The 16,528-nt window shown below is 46.7% G+C and overlaps 5 protein-coding genes across 7 annotated transcripts in view; 4 read left to right on the plus strand and 1 right to left on the minus strand.

Annotated features, from left to right (window-relative positions):
• The window catches only part of akap9 (A kinase (PRKA) anchor protein 9), a 29,340-nt gene extending 26,937 nt beyond the window's left edge, over positions 1–2,403 (plus strand). The window contains exons 41-48 of the mRNA XM_077589977.1: positions 56–523; positions 605–784; positions 859–1,056; positions 1,137–1,372; positions 1,448–1,539; positions 1,612–1,735; positions 1,812–1,942; positions 2,012–2,403. Coding sequence (XP_077446103.1) covers positions 56–523; positions 605–784; positions 859–1,056; positions 1,137–1,372; positions 1,448–1,539; positions 1,612–1,735; positions 1,812–1,942; positions 2,012–2,058 — 1,476 coding nt within the window. The 3' untranslated portion in view covers positions 2,059–2,403. The remainder of the gene's footprint in view (positions 1–55; positions 524–604; positions 785–858; positions 1,057–1,136; positions 1,373–1,447; positions 1,540–1,611; positions 1,736–1,811; positions 1,943–2,011) is intronic.
• A 75-nt stretch (positions 2,404–2,478) lies between these two features.
• cyp51 (cytochrome P450, family 51) lies at positions 2,479–5,053 on the minus strand. The gene is made up of 10 exons (XM_077589976.1): positions 4,766–5,053; positions 4,601–4,699; positions 4,253–4,429; positions 4,063–4,189; positions 3,829–4,003; positions 3,644–3,763; positions 3,381–3,576; positions 3,228–3,323; positions 2,954–3,122; positions 2,479–2,891 (listed from the first exon to the last, which is right to left on the minus strand). Exons 1-10 carry the CDS (start codon positions 4,928–4,930, stop codon positions 2,713–2,715), a joined length of 1,503 nt encoding a protein of 500 aa, XP_077446102.1. The 5' UTR covers positions 4,931–5,053; the 3' UTR covers positions 2,479–2,712.
• A 172-nt stretch (positions 5,054–5,225) lies between these two features.
• On the plus strand, positions 5,226–9,311 carry dus3l (dihydrouridine synthase 3-like (S. cerevisiae)). The gene is made up of 16 exons (XM_077590116.1): positions 5,226–5,559; positions 5,700–5,794; positions 5,955–6,195; positions 6,310–6,664; positions 6,753–6,820; positions 6,973–7,062; positions 7,146–7,187; positions 7,263–7,415; positions 7,497–7,613; positions 7,700–7,765; positions 7,996–8,106; positions 8,191–8,287; positions 8,366–8,441; positions 8,528–8,716; positions 8,793–8,921; positions 9,068–9,311. The coding sequence occupies exons 2-16, from the start codon at positions 5,715–5,717 to the stop codon at positions 9,138–9,140; spliced, it is 1,887 nt and encodes a 628-aa protein (XP_077446242.1). The 5' UTR covers positions 5,226–5,559; positions 5,700–5,714; the 3' UTR covers positions 9,141–9,311.
• A 266-nt stretch (positions 9,312–9,577) lies between these two features.
• On the plus strand, positions 9,578–12,137 carry LOC144066790 (zona pellucida sperm-binding protein 1-like). The gene is made up of 11 exons (XM_077590123.1): positions 9,578–10,030; positions 10,096–10,193; positions 10,259–10,433; positions 10,501–10,623; positions 10,707–10,876; positions 10,959–11,056; positions 11,132–11,280; positions 11,374–11,548; positions 11,666–11,801; positions 11,878–11,952; positions 12,028–12,137. The coding sequence occupies exons 1-11, from the start codon at positions 9,661–9,663 to the stop codon at positions 12,034–12,036; spliced, it is 1,578 nt and encodes a 525-aa protein (XP_077446249.1). The 5' UTR covers positions 9,578–9,660; the 3' UTR covers positions 12,037–12,137.
• Positions 12,138–12,532: 395 nt separating this feature from the next.
• Positions 12,533–16,489, plus strand: LOC144066789 (cytosolic non-specific dipeptidase-like). Of its 3 annotated transcripts, none has more exons than XM_077590119.1 (12): positions 12,533–12,649; positions 13,312–13,447; positions 13,558–13,701; positions 13,769–13,931; positions 14,489–14,577; positions 14,730–14,930; positions 14,992–15,076; positions 15,156–15,316; positions 15,377–15,541; positions 15,910–16,051; positions 16,117–16,264; positions 16,326–16,489. In XM_077590119.1, the coding sequence occupies exons 2-12, from the start codon at positions 13,388–13,390 to the stop codon at positions 16,390–16,392; spliced, it is 1,425 nt and encodes a 474-aa protein (XP_077446245.1). In that variant the 5' UTR covers positions 12,533–12,649; positions 13,312–13,387; the 3' UTR covers positions 16,393–16,489. The 3 variants fall into 3 exon arrangements, with proteins under 3 accessions (XP_077446245.1, XP_077446246.1, XP_077446247.1); XM_077590120.1 differs by having other exon boundaries at positions 12,559–12,649; positions 13,245–13,447; XM_077590121.1 differs by having other exon boundaries at positions 12,591–12,649; positions 13,367–13,447.
• Positions 16,490–16,528: the final 39 nt, after the last annotated feature.

A 16,528-nucleotide genomic window follows, 5' to 3' on the forward strand; every position in this document is an offset into this window, starting at 1 on the left:
GGTGAATTCGCGATAAGTGACGACGCGAGGGATTACTGTACATTTTTCCCCCCAGGTCTTGGATCTCCTTGGCGAAATAGAGGCCGTGAAGTTAGAGGTTCTGAGAAAAGACCAACAGTTGAACCAAGTGGGCCTGGAATCCAAGCAGAGCCACGAGGCTTTGCTAGATGTCCAAGCCAGGCTGGAGAGGGTGGAATCCCGGCTGTCGGAGACACGGAACCAGCTGGCGACTGAGGAATCCCGCCGGAGGAAGCTGCAGGAGGATAAAAAACTGGAGGAGAGCTCCGCTCGGGACGGCAGCGGCGGACGGGGGACACCGCGCACGCACCAACACCACCACGGGCCTTGGCGCACGGCAGACGCCGTCTTGGGGAAGCTGCACCTCCTGGCCTCCAAGATCCACGGCGTGGCGTGCGACGGCGCGGCCCAAATCACCGAGGATGAGCTGTCGCTGCTCCGGTCCAACGTTGATGATGTCATCAGCATGCTGCAGCAATCTCCGGGCCTCCCTTCCAACGCCGAGGTTAGCGCGACTGCCCACAATGCACTCCGGTAGCCCTGGAGGAACAATTTTCCACTTTTCCTTTGTTGCCCTTCCAATCAGAGTGCCATCCTCTTGGCGGGAGGTTCCTCTACGGGCTCCTCCCTGACCGAGCGTCTCCTCCGTCAGAACGCCGAGCTCACGGGTTTTGTGGGCCGCTTGACGGAGGAGAAGAACGACCTGAGGAACCACTCGCTGCGCCTCGAGGAACAACTCCGCTGCTGTCGGCACGCCGGCGACACGGTAAGGGGGACCACGACGCCGCCAATTATTCATTTTGGATTGACAAAACGTCCATCTCCGCTTTAAAATTCCAGTCCGGCGGACGGAAAGAAGCGTCCGGGTCGGACGTGGCGCTGCTCTCTCGGGAAAAAGAGGCCTGGAGTCAGGAGAAAGTCAGTTTGGAGAAAGCTTTGGATCAGGCCCTCGCTCAGGTGGCCCGACTCAAAGGGGAGATGAGGAGCGACATGCTGAGGGAGATAACCGGACCGGAGGCGGACAACGCCTTGCTGAAGGTCAGACCATTAAAACCACACACGCTAGAAGACATTTCTGGTGGACTGTGTCGTTAGTTTGGACTTTCGCGCCCGCGCAGAGAATGTACGGTCGATACCTGCGCTCCGAGAGTTTCCGGAAGGCTCTGGTCTACCAGAAGAAGTACCTGCTGCTGCTCTTAGGCGGCTTCCAAGAGTGCGAGGAAGCTACTCTGGCGCTGCTGTCCCGCATGGGAGGACGGCCCCCGGATGGCCCGGGCGGCGGACCCCGGGGCCAGCGCGGGAGGGGGCTGACGCGCTTCCGCTCGGCCGTGCGCGTCTCCATCGCCCTTTCCAGGTCAGGCAGTGCACGAAAAAAAACATGAATGGACTTTTTGCTCAGATTGTTTTTTTTGTGTGTTCTCTTCTCTAGAATGCGTTTCTTGGTGAAACGCTGGCACAAAACCACAGGCACGAGCAACGCTTGCTGCGTTGCCCAAAAAAGTGACACCACACGCATTATTGGTAAAAAAAATCAAATTGGGAGGAGCTCCATCTCAACACGAAGAGCGTGTTGACCCTTTTTTCGGTCTTCAGGCACCGACGAGAGAGATCACCTCCACCCAGGCGTAGACGTCTTCCGGGACCGAGGAGGGAGCTCGAGCAGGGGACGCAGCGGGCGAGAATCCCCCAGATCGCCCGTCTCCCCCGCACAGCACAGGTAAGGCGAGATCCCGGAGCGTCGGCCGAGGCGGAACCACGTCTCCCGTTCACGTTCCGTCCCTCGCTCGTCGGAGGTTTCACGCGGCCGGAGACCAAGGGATGCTGACCTGCTCCCACCTGCAGAGCTACGACCCCGATCGGGCCCTCACCGACTACATATCCAGACTGGAGGCCCTTCAGAGGAGATTGGGGAGCGTCATGCCAGGTCATCCTCGTCCATTTGCGCCACGCGTGTAGCACCGTATTCAATGTGGAGTATTTCTTCTTCTTCCAGGTGCCTCATCTTCGGTCGCTCCACTGCACTTCAGCTTGAGAAGATAAGACGCCGAATAAAACGACATGAGTTGCCTTTTCCCATGAAAACTGTTCTTTTCCACATGGACCAAAATGCTTTTGTCTTTTTCTTCGGAAACAAACAAAAAATGTGTGCGCTCGAATGACGTGTAATTTAATTCAACGACAAATGTACATTTTGTTTATGGGTAATTTAAGCAAAGGTTTCCTGAGATTAATTTATGTTTATGTTTGCGTGGGTGACGGTTGGCTGAACTGTTTTCTTCTACGTACTTGATTTGTTTCAAGGCCTGAAAACAATTTGTAGAGAGCCTATTTTTATAGACGCTTTTCTGGCTATTTTGTCAAAAACAAATAAAGGAGAAGATTTCATTTTGTGTTTTCTTTTGAAAATACGGTTGTTTAGGTTATCCCGTTGTTTACATTTTACAGAACAATGACAAAAGCTCTGAAATAATCCATCTTTACTGAATGCAACAATCATTTCCACTCTTAAAAACTTATTTTTAACTTACTCTTTTTTTGTTACCTTACAGAATGAAGGACAATCAACATTTCACAACTATATTCCGCAATTTACAGGGTCATTGAAGGCATCGTGATTTGCAGTCTTCTATCTGAGCACGCTCTGATAGAAATAGTGGTCCATTGATGTGAAAATTGGTTTTCACTTCCAATTGGTCAAGGTTTCCTTCTCTTGTATGCAATGATGGGGTTGTTGGGGGTGTGTATCATGGTGGTGTAGTTCACGGTTGGGAAGTAACCATCCACCAGGTTGAATTCGTACAGACGCAGCAACGTGGACCAGATGGTTTTGATCTGCACGTAGGCAAAGTTCTCGCCGATACAGCGATGTCGTCCTGAAAATTGGAGAAAAAAAATTCATGTGTTGTTCCAGGATTGATTTAGTTGTTTTCCAAACCTGCTCCAAAGGGCACGTAGGCAAACTTCTCTCCGGCGGCGGGGTTGTCGCAAAGGTAGCGTTCCGGGTCGAAGCGCATCCTCTCGTGCCATGTGTCCCGCAGACGGTGGTTGACGGTCGGGGAGACGCACACTTGGTGGCCCGCCGGGATGGTGAAACCTGACGCCGTCTACGGAAGAAAAAAAAGTATTATCGTCCTGAACTCTTTAAATTGTTAGTCTGTTGCCGTCAATGGTAGCCAGCTAATCCTGAGAATTGGCCACGACGTCCTTACCTGAGTAGATCGGGCCATCCTCATCATGGTCATGATAGGCGGGCGCAGCCTCAGGGTTTCCTTCAAGCAGCGCTCCAACAGGTTGAGCTCCTTCAACTGAAGATTTTGTCGGTATCAAATTTTGGAATCCTATTTTTTTTATGCTTGCCGTACCTGGTCGAGGTGGAGGGGCGGCAGGTTGTCACCACACACGGCCTTCTGCTCGGCGTAGCAGTGCTCCTGCACGGCTTTATCTCTGGCCAGGAAGAAGCCCAACCAGGCGCTGGTGGTGGACGACGTGTGCTGACCGGCCAGCAGGAGGCCGATGAGGAGGCCGGAGATCTCGTCGTCCGACAGCGGACGTCCGTCTCTTTCGGGTGGGGACAAAAACGTGCCTTGTACTACCACGGAACGGGGATGACCTTCATTTTTCTTACTTGTAAGTGGCGTCCACCAGCGTCTGCAGGATGTCGTCTACCTTCTCCTCGGAGCATCTTCGCTTCTGGATCACCTTGAAGAAGATGTTCTTGATCTCCCGGTGAGCTCGGTCTCGCTTTCTAAAGCCGACAAAAGTGCCTTAAGAGGGTGAGTTCTGCCAGGCCACCCCCGGAAGGGGCCTCACCTGAAGCTGGGCAGCGGCAGCCATCCGGGCAGCAGCCAGGCGGCATGACTGAACCCTCCGTCCAGGTCGGCGTAAAGCTGAGCCACGTGCTCGTCTAGGAGGTCGCGGATCTCCTGGCCGTGCAGGCAGCTGCTGGCCGTGAGGATGATGAGCTCGGACAACGCTTCGAAGAGATCTGAAAGATTTTGGAGAAGTTTAGAAACGCGCCAAAGCGTCGGGATGTCGATGACTCACTTCTCTGGCCGCTGTCTCCCCATCTCTGAAAATAGTCCACGGTCTCCTCCTCGATGATCTTGACGTGTTCTTTAAAGCGGGCGATGTTCAGGCCCGTCTTCAGCATCTTCTTTTGTTCCAGAAATATCTGAATGGACGTCCGAGGTGAGTTGTATTTTGTCTCATTCGACGAGTGGCGATGGCGACTTACCGGGTTGGCCACGTCGTAGGCGACGCCTTTGCCGAAGACGGGAGTGGTGAGTCGGGAGTAGACGTCTTCTGCGTTTAGGTCCTCGTTCTTGCTGTTGAAGAGCAGTGTGGCGGCGTCACTTCCCAGAAGGTAGGTGAAGGTTTTACCAACCATGGTGAAGCTGAAAACGGGTCCGTACTGCGGAAGGTCAGGAATTCAAATGGGCTATCTCGCTTCGTAAAAGCAAATTAGGTCCATAGGGCCTAATATATAGTATATAACTGTTGTCTTACATCTGCTATAATTTTGTATATACATTTTAACGACATCCTATATAACTATTCATATTATCAGTCCACTTCTACTTACTTTTTCGTAGGCATTCTCCAAAAAATCAATGGGACTTTTGCCAAATGCAACAGCATGACCCAAAAAGGGGACACAGGAAGATATGTAAGGTGGGTATTTCTGTTACAAAAGAAAAGCACACATTAGGATTCAAGCATCACTTTGACAAACTTGAATGGGACTCACCACACTCTTGTCAGAAGTTCGTCTGAGAAGCATTTTGCTGTAAAAGTATCCCATCGTGAGAATGATAGCAGAAACAGCCAGGATCAAGGAGGGGAGGTTCTCGTTCATTTTGCCAACGGTGTCTTCCAGCAGCCTGGTGCTCATTTGATACAAATGCATGGACATGCTTAAAGTTTTGGAATCTTTAGTAGGCGAAACGCGGATTAAAAGTTAGCCACCCTCGCGTCAAAATAGTTGGACCACCAGAGTTACTGCCTCAGCATCTCTACCTGTCAACGACTGTCCCGCCCACGCCTGACCAAAAGACGTATCGGATTGGCTGTTAATTTCGTGTTTGTCAATAACCCCCGCTTGTGATTGGGTGCTTCACTCTGAACCGATCTCGGGCGTTATGATGTCATCACGTGTTCAAATAATACAAATTTTAAAACGTTTTTATTTATTTTTATTTTTATTTATTTTTAACACGCACTGTTTTTGCTACGCATGAGTCAGGTCGTAGCAACTTTCTGGCAAAATATACAGTAGTTAATAATCTAAAATATTTCTTCGCCAATTTCATTCCGGACCTGATTATTGTTGCACCGCCGGCTGCTCACGTTTTTGCAACACTATTTTTTTTCCTTGCAATATCAACATTTACGTAAACGTTAATGTATGTATTTTGTATATTTTTCCACACTTGATTACAGTAAAATATAACGCGCATTTTCGACGGAATAAAGCGTCATAATTGCTTCACGTTAGCTGTTAGCTTACACAGTAGCAACTCGACTGTCAACACCTGCAAACTAGTAAGTGCCGTGATAATTATTCACCATGAATCAGCATTACTTCGCATTGTTTCGCCTGCACTTAATAAGTTGATGACATTTTTTATTTTTCGTTCAGCTGTCTTTGGAATTGATTATTTATGCGTGTGCTGTCAAAACAGAAACAACCCAATGTGATGGAAAAACCTGTAGAGGAAACCGTTACAAAAGTGACAACTGAGGCTCCAGTTAAGGGGGAAGCAGCCCTCAAACCAGAGTGAGTCCTTCCAAAGTTTAAAACTGTATGTAATCCCATATACTTAGTATTACAAATTAGTTCCACTTTGTTAAACGAATGAGATATGTAATGCATAAATATGGCCACAAAAACGATATGTCACTTAACCAACAACACCCACCCTTTGTGGCATTTGCAGATTTATCACCAGCAAAGACAAATTCCACGAGTTCCTCGTCTCAGAGTGGCGAAACGTAAAAGGAGACAAGAAAGGCGATCCCACAGAGGAGCCAGAACGAAAAAAAGTCAAATTGGATGCCGAGGAGCTGGACAAAGGCGCCAAGCCAGACGGCAAACGTCTCAGGGGGCAAAACAAGTGGAGACCGCATAAGAAACCCACGTCCTACGATGAAAAAAGGCTTTGCAGCTCGGTTATTCCGGTAGGTTATGTGAAGCAACCTAGACCTTTCCTAACACCCTGGGCATATAGAATATGAACATGTCCGGTGGTGAGTGTGAATGTTCTCCGCCATCTCCCCTTTTCAACTCGTCAGGGTGAGGGTAAAGGCGAATGTCCCTTCGGCGACAAGTGCCGCTTTTACCACGACGTCGCCGCCTACGTGGCGAGCAAGCCCGCCGACCTCGGCGAACGCTGCCACGTCTACGACACCTTCGGGAAGTGCACGTACGGCCTCAATTGTCGCTTTGCCCGGGCGCACACCACGGCTGACTTGAAGAGCGCCGAAAACGCGGAGGTGGTGAAAAGCTACGAAGGCCGCACGCCGGTGCGGAACGTCCTCAGTAAGGAACTTCAGAATCAACTACGAAAGCATTCGGTCCCATTTACGAAATCAGACGAATACCTGAAGACGCTAAATGACAAGAAGGATGAAAACAAACAGAACAATGGTAAGAAGGTAGCTTAGTTTCAGCATGTAAGATGGTGGGACTCAAATGAGGGATTGCAAAATTATTCATCGGTCATGTATTTTTCCAGGCACAGCTGATTTAAAGGCAGATCCAATTGTTGAAACTAAGACTGAATCTACAGATGCCGAAAAACTGGTAAATGATACTTTTTGTAATGCAACCGTATGGAATTTTGTATACCACAGACCCACTTTAGTGCTCAATTTTTCTTCTTCTCTGTATTTATTCTAGACATCTAATTGTTGATATACAGACTAAACACACCTAATTCCATTTTATTTTTACAGGTGGACTCCGAGAAAACATCCACTGCGACGACTGTGGGTGCATTGACCGATGTCGATATCATCAAGTTGCGAGGCTGCGAAAAAAAGCAGGTGTCTATCGATCCCCTCGCATGAGAAAAATATTTTCAAGTCCAAACAAAGAGGTTTTAATGAGCGTCTTTATGGATTTCAAGGTGGACTTCCAAGACAAACTCTACCTCGCCCCACTAACAACCGTAAGCGCAGCGACAGTCAACGTCGTGTCACTCGGGCAGATTTTCCGTGTGAGACTCTTGATGTTTTTGGTTCAGTGTGGGAACCTGCCATTCCGCCGCGTGTGCAAGCGCTTTGGAGCCGACATCACTTGTGGTGAAATGGCCATGTGCACCAAACTCCTTCAAGGACAACAGTCCGAGTGGGCGCTTCTCAAGAGGCACGAGAGCGAAGATCTCTTCGGAGTCCAGGTGCCGTTGCTGCGGATCGTCAAAATGTCCTTCAAATAGACTCACTGACACACTGGGTTTCAAACAAAACAAAAAATGTAGGTGGAGGGCTGCTTCCCCGACACCATGACGAGATGCGCCGAGCTCATCAACAACAACACAGACGTGGACTTTGTGGACATCAATTCGGGCTGCCCCATTGACCTCGTCTATAAGAAGGTCAGCGATTCTTTTTTTTTGTTTTTTTTGTTCATTATATCAACACAGTTTACCTGTAAAATATGTTTTTGTTTTCTGATCCCCAGGGCGGAGGCTGCGGCTTGATGACGCGCACCCGCAAGTTTGAGCAGATCATCCGGGGAATGAACTATGTGAGTGTGTAAGATGAATTTGTGTGATATTTGGAGGGAGTCGATATATTTTTTCCCCACTGTGCGGTAATCTCAGTCTCATTCTGCACCTTGTAGACTTCCTTTGTGTGGCTCCAGTTTTTTACCTAGGTCTACAATGTCTTGTGTGTCTTGTGTCTGTCTTGCTACTGCAAACAAGAAATTTCCCGAATACGGGATGAAATAAAGTTCTAACCTAACCTAACTTATAGGTGCTGGACGTCCCTTTAACAGTGAAGATCCGCACCGGTGTCCAGGAGAAGAACAACGTTGCACATAAACTCATTCCAGAGATGATGAAATGGGGAGTCTCTCTGATCACGGTGATTTTTTTTTCTCTACAGGTTTTTTTTGTGTACAACAAAAGTATTCTAATGGTTTTCCCCTGCACCCGTGTCATCATTTAGCTGCATGGTCGTTCCAGGGAGCAGCGCTACACCAAGGTTGCCGACTGGGACTATATAACTACCTGCTCCAAGTTGGCCAGCCCCATTCCACTCTTTGGTATTGATGCCCGTATTTGGCATTGATATTGTAGATTTATATGGAGCAAATGCACTAAGGTAGAATGAATTTTCGTAGGTAATGGTGATATTCTGTCCTATGAAGATGCTATGAGAGCCAAAGAGACTGGTGTTTCTGGAATAATGCTCGCAAGGTTGGTGCCTTATTTTATTAGGAATCTTAAACACTGTCCTGGGAAGGCAATTGGACAACAAATTGTACAAATACTTTATTTGTCAGAGGTGCTCTGGTGAAGCCGTGGCTCTTCACGGAAATCAAGGAGAGCCGCCACTGGGACATCTCGTCCTCCGAGCGCCTCGACATTCTACGGGACTTTAGTAACTACGGCCTGGAGCACTGGGGCTCGGACACTCGTGGCGTGGAGAAGACTCGCACCTTTCTGCTCGAGTGGTTGTCTTTCTTGTGCAGGTAGTACATTCAAAGACCTTGGGTACCCCCTAAAATTCTGAAAAGCAAACACTCAAAGGGGAAAATTGGATCTCAGGTATATTCCAGTGGGTCTGTTGGAGCGAGTGCCAGTGAAGATCAATGAGAGGCCTCCTTACTACATGGGGAGGAACTTCCTGGAGTCGCTGATGGCAAGTCAAAACGTTGGAGACTGGATTCGCATCAGGTGGGTGGCAAATCTCTTTGAGTGACTTTGGCAATGTCAGAGCGGTCACAAAAATGTGTTGTGTTACCCAGAAACTCGGTCATTGTATATTTTCCAAGTAGTTTTAAAGTAGCTGCTATTTGTTTTTATTGTTCTTTCTCTTCCAGTGAAATGCTACTTGGACCTGTGCCCCCAAATTTCAATTTTTTACCCAAACACAAAGCCAACTCCTACAAGTGATTTTTTTCCCTCCAGACCTGACGATCATCTGCAAAATTTAGTTTGTCCAAGTTAAAAAGAATGAAGTGTGTGGTGTGCTATGCAGATTTGCTTTATTTTTGACTGTTCAGAAAAACATTATTTGACTACTTACCATTGGACTGTGCCATAAAGCCACACATGAATTACCAATGTCATTTTGTGTCAATTCAAAGTCTTTAATTAGCTTAGCATGCATGTCTTTGGGATGTGGGTGGAAACGGAAGTACCTGGAGAAAACCCATAAACTCTACACAGTCTGAATCCACGATTTTAGAACTATGAGGCGCATATTTTCACCCCTCTCCACCACGTTGTCAAATAAGTAAATGTAAACCTCAAATTCCTCCCCCATGTTACCTGGCTGGATTTAAGTCCCGCCTACTTTTTAATTGGCTCGGAATTGACCAACCAGAAGCGACCAGGTGTGTGCAATTAAGCATCACCTGTGGGGATTTCAAAGGTTCTGCCACATCAAGTTGGTTTTTGCTTTGTGGTCCACATGGCTTGCCTGTGGCTGCTGGTGGTCCTGAATTTGGCTCTTCTGGTTTCTGGACAGCAGTGGGAAGATGACAAAACACGTTTTGAAGCTATGCTACCTGAAATTATGACGTTTGGCAAGGACGATGCTGAAAGCAGTGGATATAACAAAGAGGCAGAAGCTTTTCCTGATCCTCAGGCAATGGAAACATCGGACCCCGATTCTGGACATTGGGTTGAGCTGACAACCCGAGGCCAGTCTGGTGAAGTCTCTCTGAGTGGCTGGACCAGCACCATCAACCCAGATCAAGGTGGACTGCGAGTATCGTGCGATGAGGAAGGCTTTAGGATCATTCTCCCGCTTGGTCAGCTCAGTGACGTCAAAGTTATGGGTAAGTGTTTGATCCATCACGTATGGCTAAATGCATTCAAACGTATTGTAATATTTTCTTCCCAGGCTCTCCAAATCTGCAAGCTACCTCCCAATGTGGTCTCAAAGTGACCCGCCTTCTGAACACCTTGACTGTACCGCTCACCGGATGCAACGAGGAGGACGTAAGCCCTCGGTTTTGTCACCGTGCCGCAAAACCAAACGCAATTAATGACAAAAGGTGTTCTAGACGGACAGTTACAGCCTGCAGCTGATGTACAAGGGCGAGTTGGACGAGGCCCGAGTCACCACGTTGACGTGCCGTCGGGATGTGGAGTCCGCACCTGGCGCAATGCCTCGGTCCGGCGCCCCGGCGTCCAAGTGCCGCACGCCGCCGCCACCGCAACCACCACCGAAGGCACTTGGTGAGTTAAGGATTTTGAAAAATCTTCTCTTGAATTGAGGGGTCATCATTGTTGTGTTGCATTTCAGATTGTGCCGTGGACCCCCGAGAGCAGATTCAATGTGGCGATGATGGAATTATGCCACATGAATGTAAAATAGAAGGATGCTGCGTGAATCCTACGACTCACGAATGCTTCTACCCAATGGATGGTCAAAGCTTATTTTTTAATCCTTTATTGCATGGTGTCACATTTGCACAGTTTCAATTCCTTTACTTAAAATTGCCATCCCAGAGTGCACGGTGGATCGTCATTTCGTTTTCATCATCCGCTCCACATACGCGTCCATGACTCTGGACCCCGCCGAGCTGGTGATTCCCGGAACGGACTGCAAACCCGTTGTTCTGACTCCGGACTTTGCCATTTTTAAGTTCAAAGTAACCGAATGTGGCACACATACTTATGTAAGTTGCCTTGTACAGGCGCAGATTGCAAAATATGGCCCTTTTTTTGCCATCTGACTAAACGTCGCCGTTGATTTTTCAGGATATAGGCTTGACGAGGATCTACCTGGCCGAAGTTCAGACTCTCATTCGAGCTCTCAACCTCAAGTACGGCATCATCACGAGAACGGATCCATTAAGGTTGTCATTATTACGCGATATTGACCTACCATGCATTTGTAACTTCATTCCTAAGAATGCGTTTTTCCTTTTCAGGTTCTTAGTGGAGTGCCGCTACAGTTTGGCTGCTCACGACCATCAACCGTTTGCCAGCGTGGGTTACATGGTGAAGATCCCGAGCCGCGACATGCCGTCGTCGATCCCTGCAGTCGGTTTATACGGCGTGGAATTGAGAATTGCAACCGGTAAATAAATGCGTTTGCCTCAGTGACGTACTGGAAAAAAATCATTGCATTTGCCTTTCTTGACTGTTTAATTCTGTGCTCGATTCCAAACAGATAAGACCTTCTCTACTTTCCTGCCGTCTGTCCCCACCTTGCGCTACATTCTGGGCAAACCCGTGTATTTGGAACTCCGACTGCTGTCTCCCAAACCCGATGCGACCCTTCTGGTCAAGTACTGTCTAGCGTACCCTCGCTCCGCTAAGAACGCCTTGGTGCTGGTTTATGAAGGGTAAGCTGTCATTTTTCCTTGGTGTCAGCAACCCAATTTAGTTTTGGTTGACACTCACCGAATATGCAGTTGAAGGCTTGACAATGTCTTGAAAAATTGTGTTTCCTCTTTTTGGAGGTGTGCCAACCCGAATGACCCAAACGTGTCCATCCTGCAAATGGCCGACTTGCCTCAAAATCGCCATCAGAGGCATTTTGAGGTCAAGGCGTTTCAGTTTATGGATGTTAAGACTAAACTTTACCTCAATGAACAGGTGAGATTTGTAGTACTTTGGCACTCGTATGGAATAAATGCTGGTGGCTAACTTTCTGTGAATGTTGCCCATGCAGATCCACTTCATGTGCTCTTCAGAGGTTTGCAGGTCGGATGAAAAGATTTGTGAAGAGCGCTGCTTTGATGGAAAAGTGGGATTTTATATCTGGCATATTGCTGCCAAAATCTTATTTCGATAAACTTTTTAATCTTCCTTGTCATTGCAGGTACAGTGAACTGCTGCCCGGAAATACAAATGGAAAACATTTTATTGTATATTCAAACGTATTGATTTGGGAATATTTCTCATCTATCGCTATTAAAATTGTTCATAAGACTTGTATCTGGTTTAATGCAATTTTGGCCAATGAGACATTCATTTATCAATAGTGCTAGCTAGCATGGGTCTTTATATTGTAAAATTGTTTTACTCATAATATATGAAAAGAAAATAATCAGTGGTTATTAAAAATAGGGAACTTAAAAAATATGTGACCTATTCAACCATAAAATAATTAATTAAATAAGCAGCAGTACAAATAAACACTAAAACCCACAATCCTTTGCGCCCCCAGACGTGGGAGAAGCAGTCACATTGATCAACTTTAAGGTCCTATTGTGAAATGAACTCTTATATTATTTATCCCTCTACTTCGTAGCTTTTTTTTGTTAAAAAAATACAGTTTCAAGCCCAATTTAATAGTGCATGTTTTTATTACGACGAAGCCGGTATCGAAACCCGGAAGTATTTTTACTGTCTGGAGTGTCACGTGACACTCATTTTAAAACAGAAGTTGCAAAGTCATCATTGAAAAACATCGTTTCATTTTCATCTATTCCGAGAAACAGGTCAGTTTTTTCCTCCCCTCGGGGTTTTTCTTAACATAGCACTGATGTTAATTGTCAACCTGACAGCTAGTTTATCGCTCATAGCTTATTTTGTTTGGTGAAAATGCAACGAGCAAATGCAGCATCAATGACCCTAAAATTGCATCTATTAGTATTGTACAAACTTCTAAAGCGCGAGGCTTCTTAATAATGACGCAAGACAAGTCACGAATTGCGCCATTCATCCCCTAAGCAATTACATAATGCTTGCTGCTATGGTTCTCAAACTTTTTCATTTCCCAATTACATGAATAAAGTTCATCTAATCTAATGTAGAAAAAATGCTCTCCAAGTACCACAATCGTGACGCATTATTTTTTTTTACGTTAAAGAAGATGGGTTGTTTTCCCAAAGTTGTTTTTGGGGGTTTTCCAAGAATAAAGACCACCACAGTAAGACATTGGTCAAAAAAAATAATGATGAAAGGAGACTTCAAACAATCTCCGTTCAACTATACTTCAAAAATGAAAAAGAATGTAGGAATAAATATGGATTATGAACTCTAGATACGTACAATATAGATAATATAATACAAATAAACTTGTGTTGACTTTAGACCAGCAACTAGACACCGTGTTGTCAGCAAATGGGTGGAGTTAAGTAACCCTCCCATCCCCTTTAAGAAGCAGTGCTGGTTTGGAGGCTGGCTTTCTCACACCATTCTCCCTTCGGTCTCAGCAACATCCCACCCCAGACAAAATGGCCCACCTCAAAACTCTTTTCAAGTATGTGGACGAACATCAGGACCTTTACGTGGAGGTAAGATGTCTTTAATTGCTTATGGTTCAATATTATGAACAATCAAATATTTTGAGGATTTTTCGAGCTACCTCAGTTTGACTTATTTCCGTCCATTTACTTTTGAACAGCGCCTAGCGCAATGGGTGGCTGTCCAGAGCGTTTCCGCTTGGCCGCAGAAGCGCGGCGAGATTAAGAAAATGATGCAAATGGCCGCCAAGGACATCGAGCGGCTGGGCGGCACGGTGGAGATGGTGGACGTCGGCCTGCAGAAGGTGCGTGGGTCGGAATGTGGTTTTTCTGGATCATATTTTAACAGCCTTTGGTTTCTGGTTGACACAGCTTCCAGGTGGGGAGGAGATCCCTCTGCCCCCCATAATCCTGGGGCGACTGGGCTCGGACCCGGGCAAGAAAACGGTCTGCATTTACGGCCACCTCGACGTTCAGCCCGCCAATATTGACGACGGCTGGGACACGGAACCGTTCACTCTGGTGGAGAAAGATGGTGAGTGCGGAGAGACGCTTTCACTTTCAGTATGATTCCTTTTTTTGGTTTTGTTTTGACGCACTGACATATGACACATTCCAGAACAAGCAACTAACTGCCCAAAGGCATAATTCCATGACACTGGTTTGTCACTTTTTGGACACAATGTCTGTGCTGCAATTTTTATCAGCCGATGCTGTCTCTCCCGACTCCCATTTCCAAAGTCCTTTTCCAAGTCATCACATGTTAGCTCAGTAGACTCTGCCATTATCTTGCTTTGTATTAATTATTGTTCAAGCATGGACATTAAATCCCCTTTGAAAACCTCTGCATGTAATTAATTCATTAGCTTTTTTTTCCCCCACTGGTTGTCTTCTCATTGCCAATGGGAGTGAATTTTATTCAATATTTACTTTTATTTGACTTCTATCACACTATAAACATGACTTTATATTAGCCCCAAACAGCTGACAGAAAGCAGCACGCCCATTTCCGTTTTCCTGTCGCTTTCATTCTGCCTGCTCATCTTATTTTTCCTAACGAAAACACTGCCTTTGCCGTCTTTTTTTTTCCAGGAAAGCTCTACGGACGAGGCTCCACTGACGACAAAGGTCCAGTGTTGGCTTGGTTTAACACCATAGAAGCCTACCAGAAGATCCAGCAGGTAAAATTCCATCACAAATTGTCACATGTCTCACCTGGTGATCATTTCAGAAGGGCAAGCGTTCAAAGGTCTCTATGCAAATTGGCTTCTCTTTTCTGTCCCTTTAATCATTAAACGCGCTCATCTCAGCCGCTTTCTCGCTTCCATGGCAGGAGCTTCCCATCAACATCAAGTTCTGCTTTGAGGGGATGGAGGAATCGGGTTCGGAGGGCCTGGACGAGCTGGTCTTCTCGCGCAAGGACAGCTTCTTCAAGGATGTGGACTATGTGTGCATCTCTGACAACTACTGGTTGGGGAAGACCAAACCCTGCATCACTTATGGCCTGAGAGGAATCTGCTACTTCTTCATCGAGGTGGACGTAACGAGCGTTTGACTGTCTGAGCAGAACAATAATACGGACGCTGCTTTTCAAGGTGGACGGCTGTGAGAAGGACCTGCATTCTGGTGTTTTCGGCGGCTCTGTTCACGAGGCCATGACGGACCTCATTACGCTCATGGGCGAGTTTGTTTTCATAGCCAGCCGCGTAACCGGAGTAGCACACATCTCTGTTTTCTATAATTTCGCATCCTTCAACAGGCTCCCTGGTGGACAGGAAGGGGGAGATCTTAATTCCCGGGATCTGCGATGACGTGGCCCCACTGACTCATGACGAGAGGCAACTTTACGACAAGATTGAATTTGACTTGGAGGAGTACTGCAAAGACGTCGGCGTGGAACAGCTACTGCACAGCACCAAGGTGAGCCGACGCCACATTACGGGAAAAATGAGGTCACTATTAAGTTTTTTTTCCCTGCAGGAGCAAATCCTAATGCACCGTTGGAGATACCCTTCACTTTCTCTGCATGGCATCGAGGGGGCTTTCTCTGACGCGGGCGCAAAGACAGTCATCCCACGCAAAGTCAACGGCAAATTCTCCATCCGCCTGGTGCCCGACATGGACCCCAAAGTTGTGGAGAAGAAGGTACGACCCCATATAGTTCAAGAACAAATAAAGTAGAATACAGTCATTTGAATTCAACACAAAATGGCCGCAAGTAGCATTTTTAAAAAGAATTTTTTTACTCCATCCTGAAATCATTTGACCTTTAAAACAGTTCTTATTGTGTCTGTCTTTGCTAGCCATCATATGATTGTGGTTTGACTGGACCTAAAAACAGAAGTAGTCAAAACATGTTTAGGAAGTAGATTCCTCTGACTGTTAGAAACGGGCCCAAAAAAAAGTAAGAAAATGCACACGTAGGGAAATTTTTGCACTTGAAGGCATTTTCTGACCTACTCATAACATTTGAGTATTACAGTAGTGCGATTTTCAATGTTTTTTTTTTTTAGGTGATCGACTATCTGAAGCAGAAATTTGCCCAACTGGAGAGTCCAAATAAGTTGAACGTGTACATGGGCCACGGAGCCAAAGCCTGGGTGTCCGACTTCAACCATCCTCACTACTTGGCGGGGCGCAAAGCCATGAAAACGGGTACGTCAAATGTCTTTTCGACTCGGTACGCTCTCATTAAACCATTGGTGTCTGTTGCTTGTCAGTCTTTGGCGTGGAACCGGACCTGACGCGCGAGGGCGGTAGCATCCCCGTCACGCTGACCTTCCAGGAAGCGACGGGGCGCAACGTGATGCTGCTTCCCGTCGGCTCCTCCGATGACGGCGCGCACTCCCAGAATGAGAAACTCAACAGGTGCTAGACTCGTTTGTTGTCGTGTTGTCAATTATGTTCCTCATTTTATTTTTATCTTCAGATCTAACTACATTCAAGGGATCAAAATGCTTGGTGCGTATTTCCACGAGGTATCCCTGCTGGAGTAGAGCCCACGATGCTGCAAATCCATGGACCGCCGTTTATCATGATGTTGAATAAAGCTTCTCACTGACGCTCAATAATAAAACAATTTTTCTTACTTTAGATTTGTGAATCTTTAAAAAAAAATCTATTTAGAAAAAA

The sequence above is a fragment of the Stigmatopora argus genome, chromosome 21, assembly GCF_051989625.1.
Source record: "Stigmatopora argus isolate UIUO_Sarg chromosome 21, RoL_Sarg_1.0, whole genome shotgun sequence".
Taxonomy (NCBI): domain Eukaryota; kingdom Metazoa; phylum Chordata; class Actinopteri; order Syngnathiformes; family Syngnathidae; genus Stigmatopora; species Stigmatopora argus.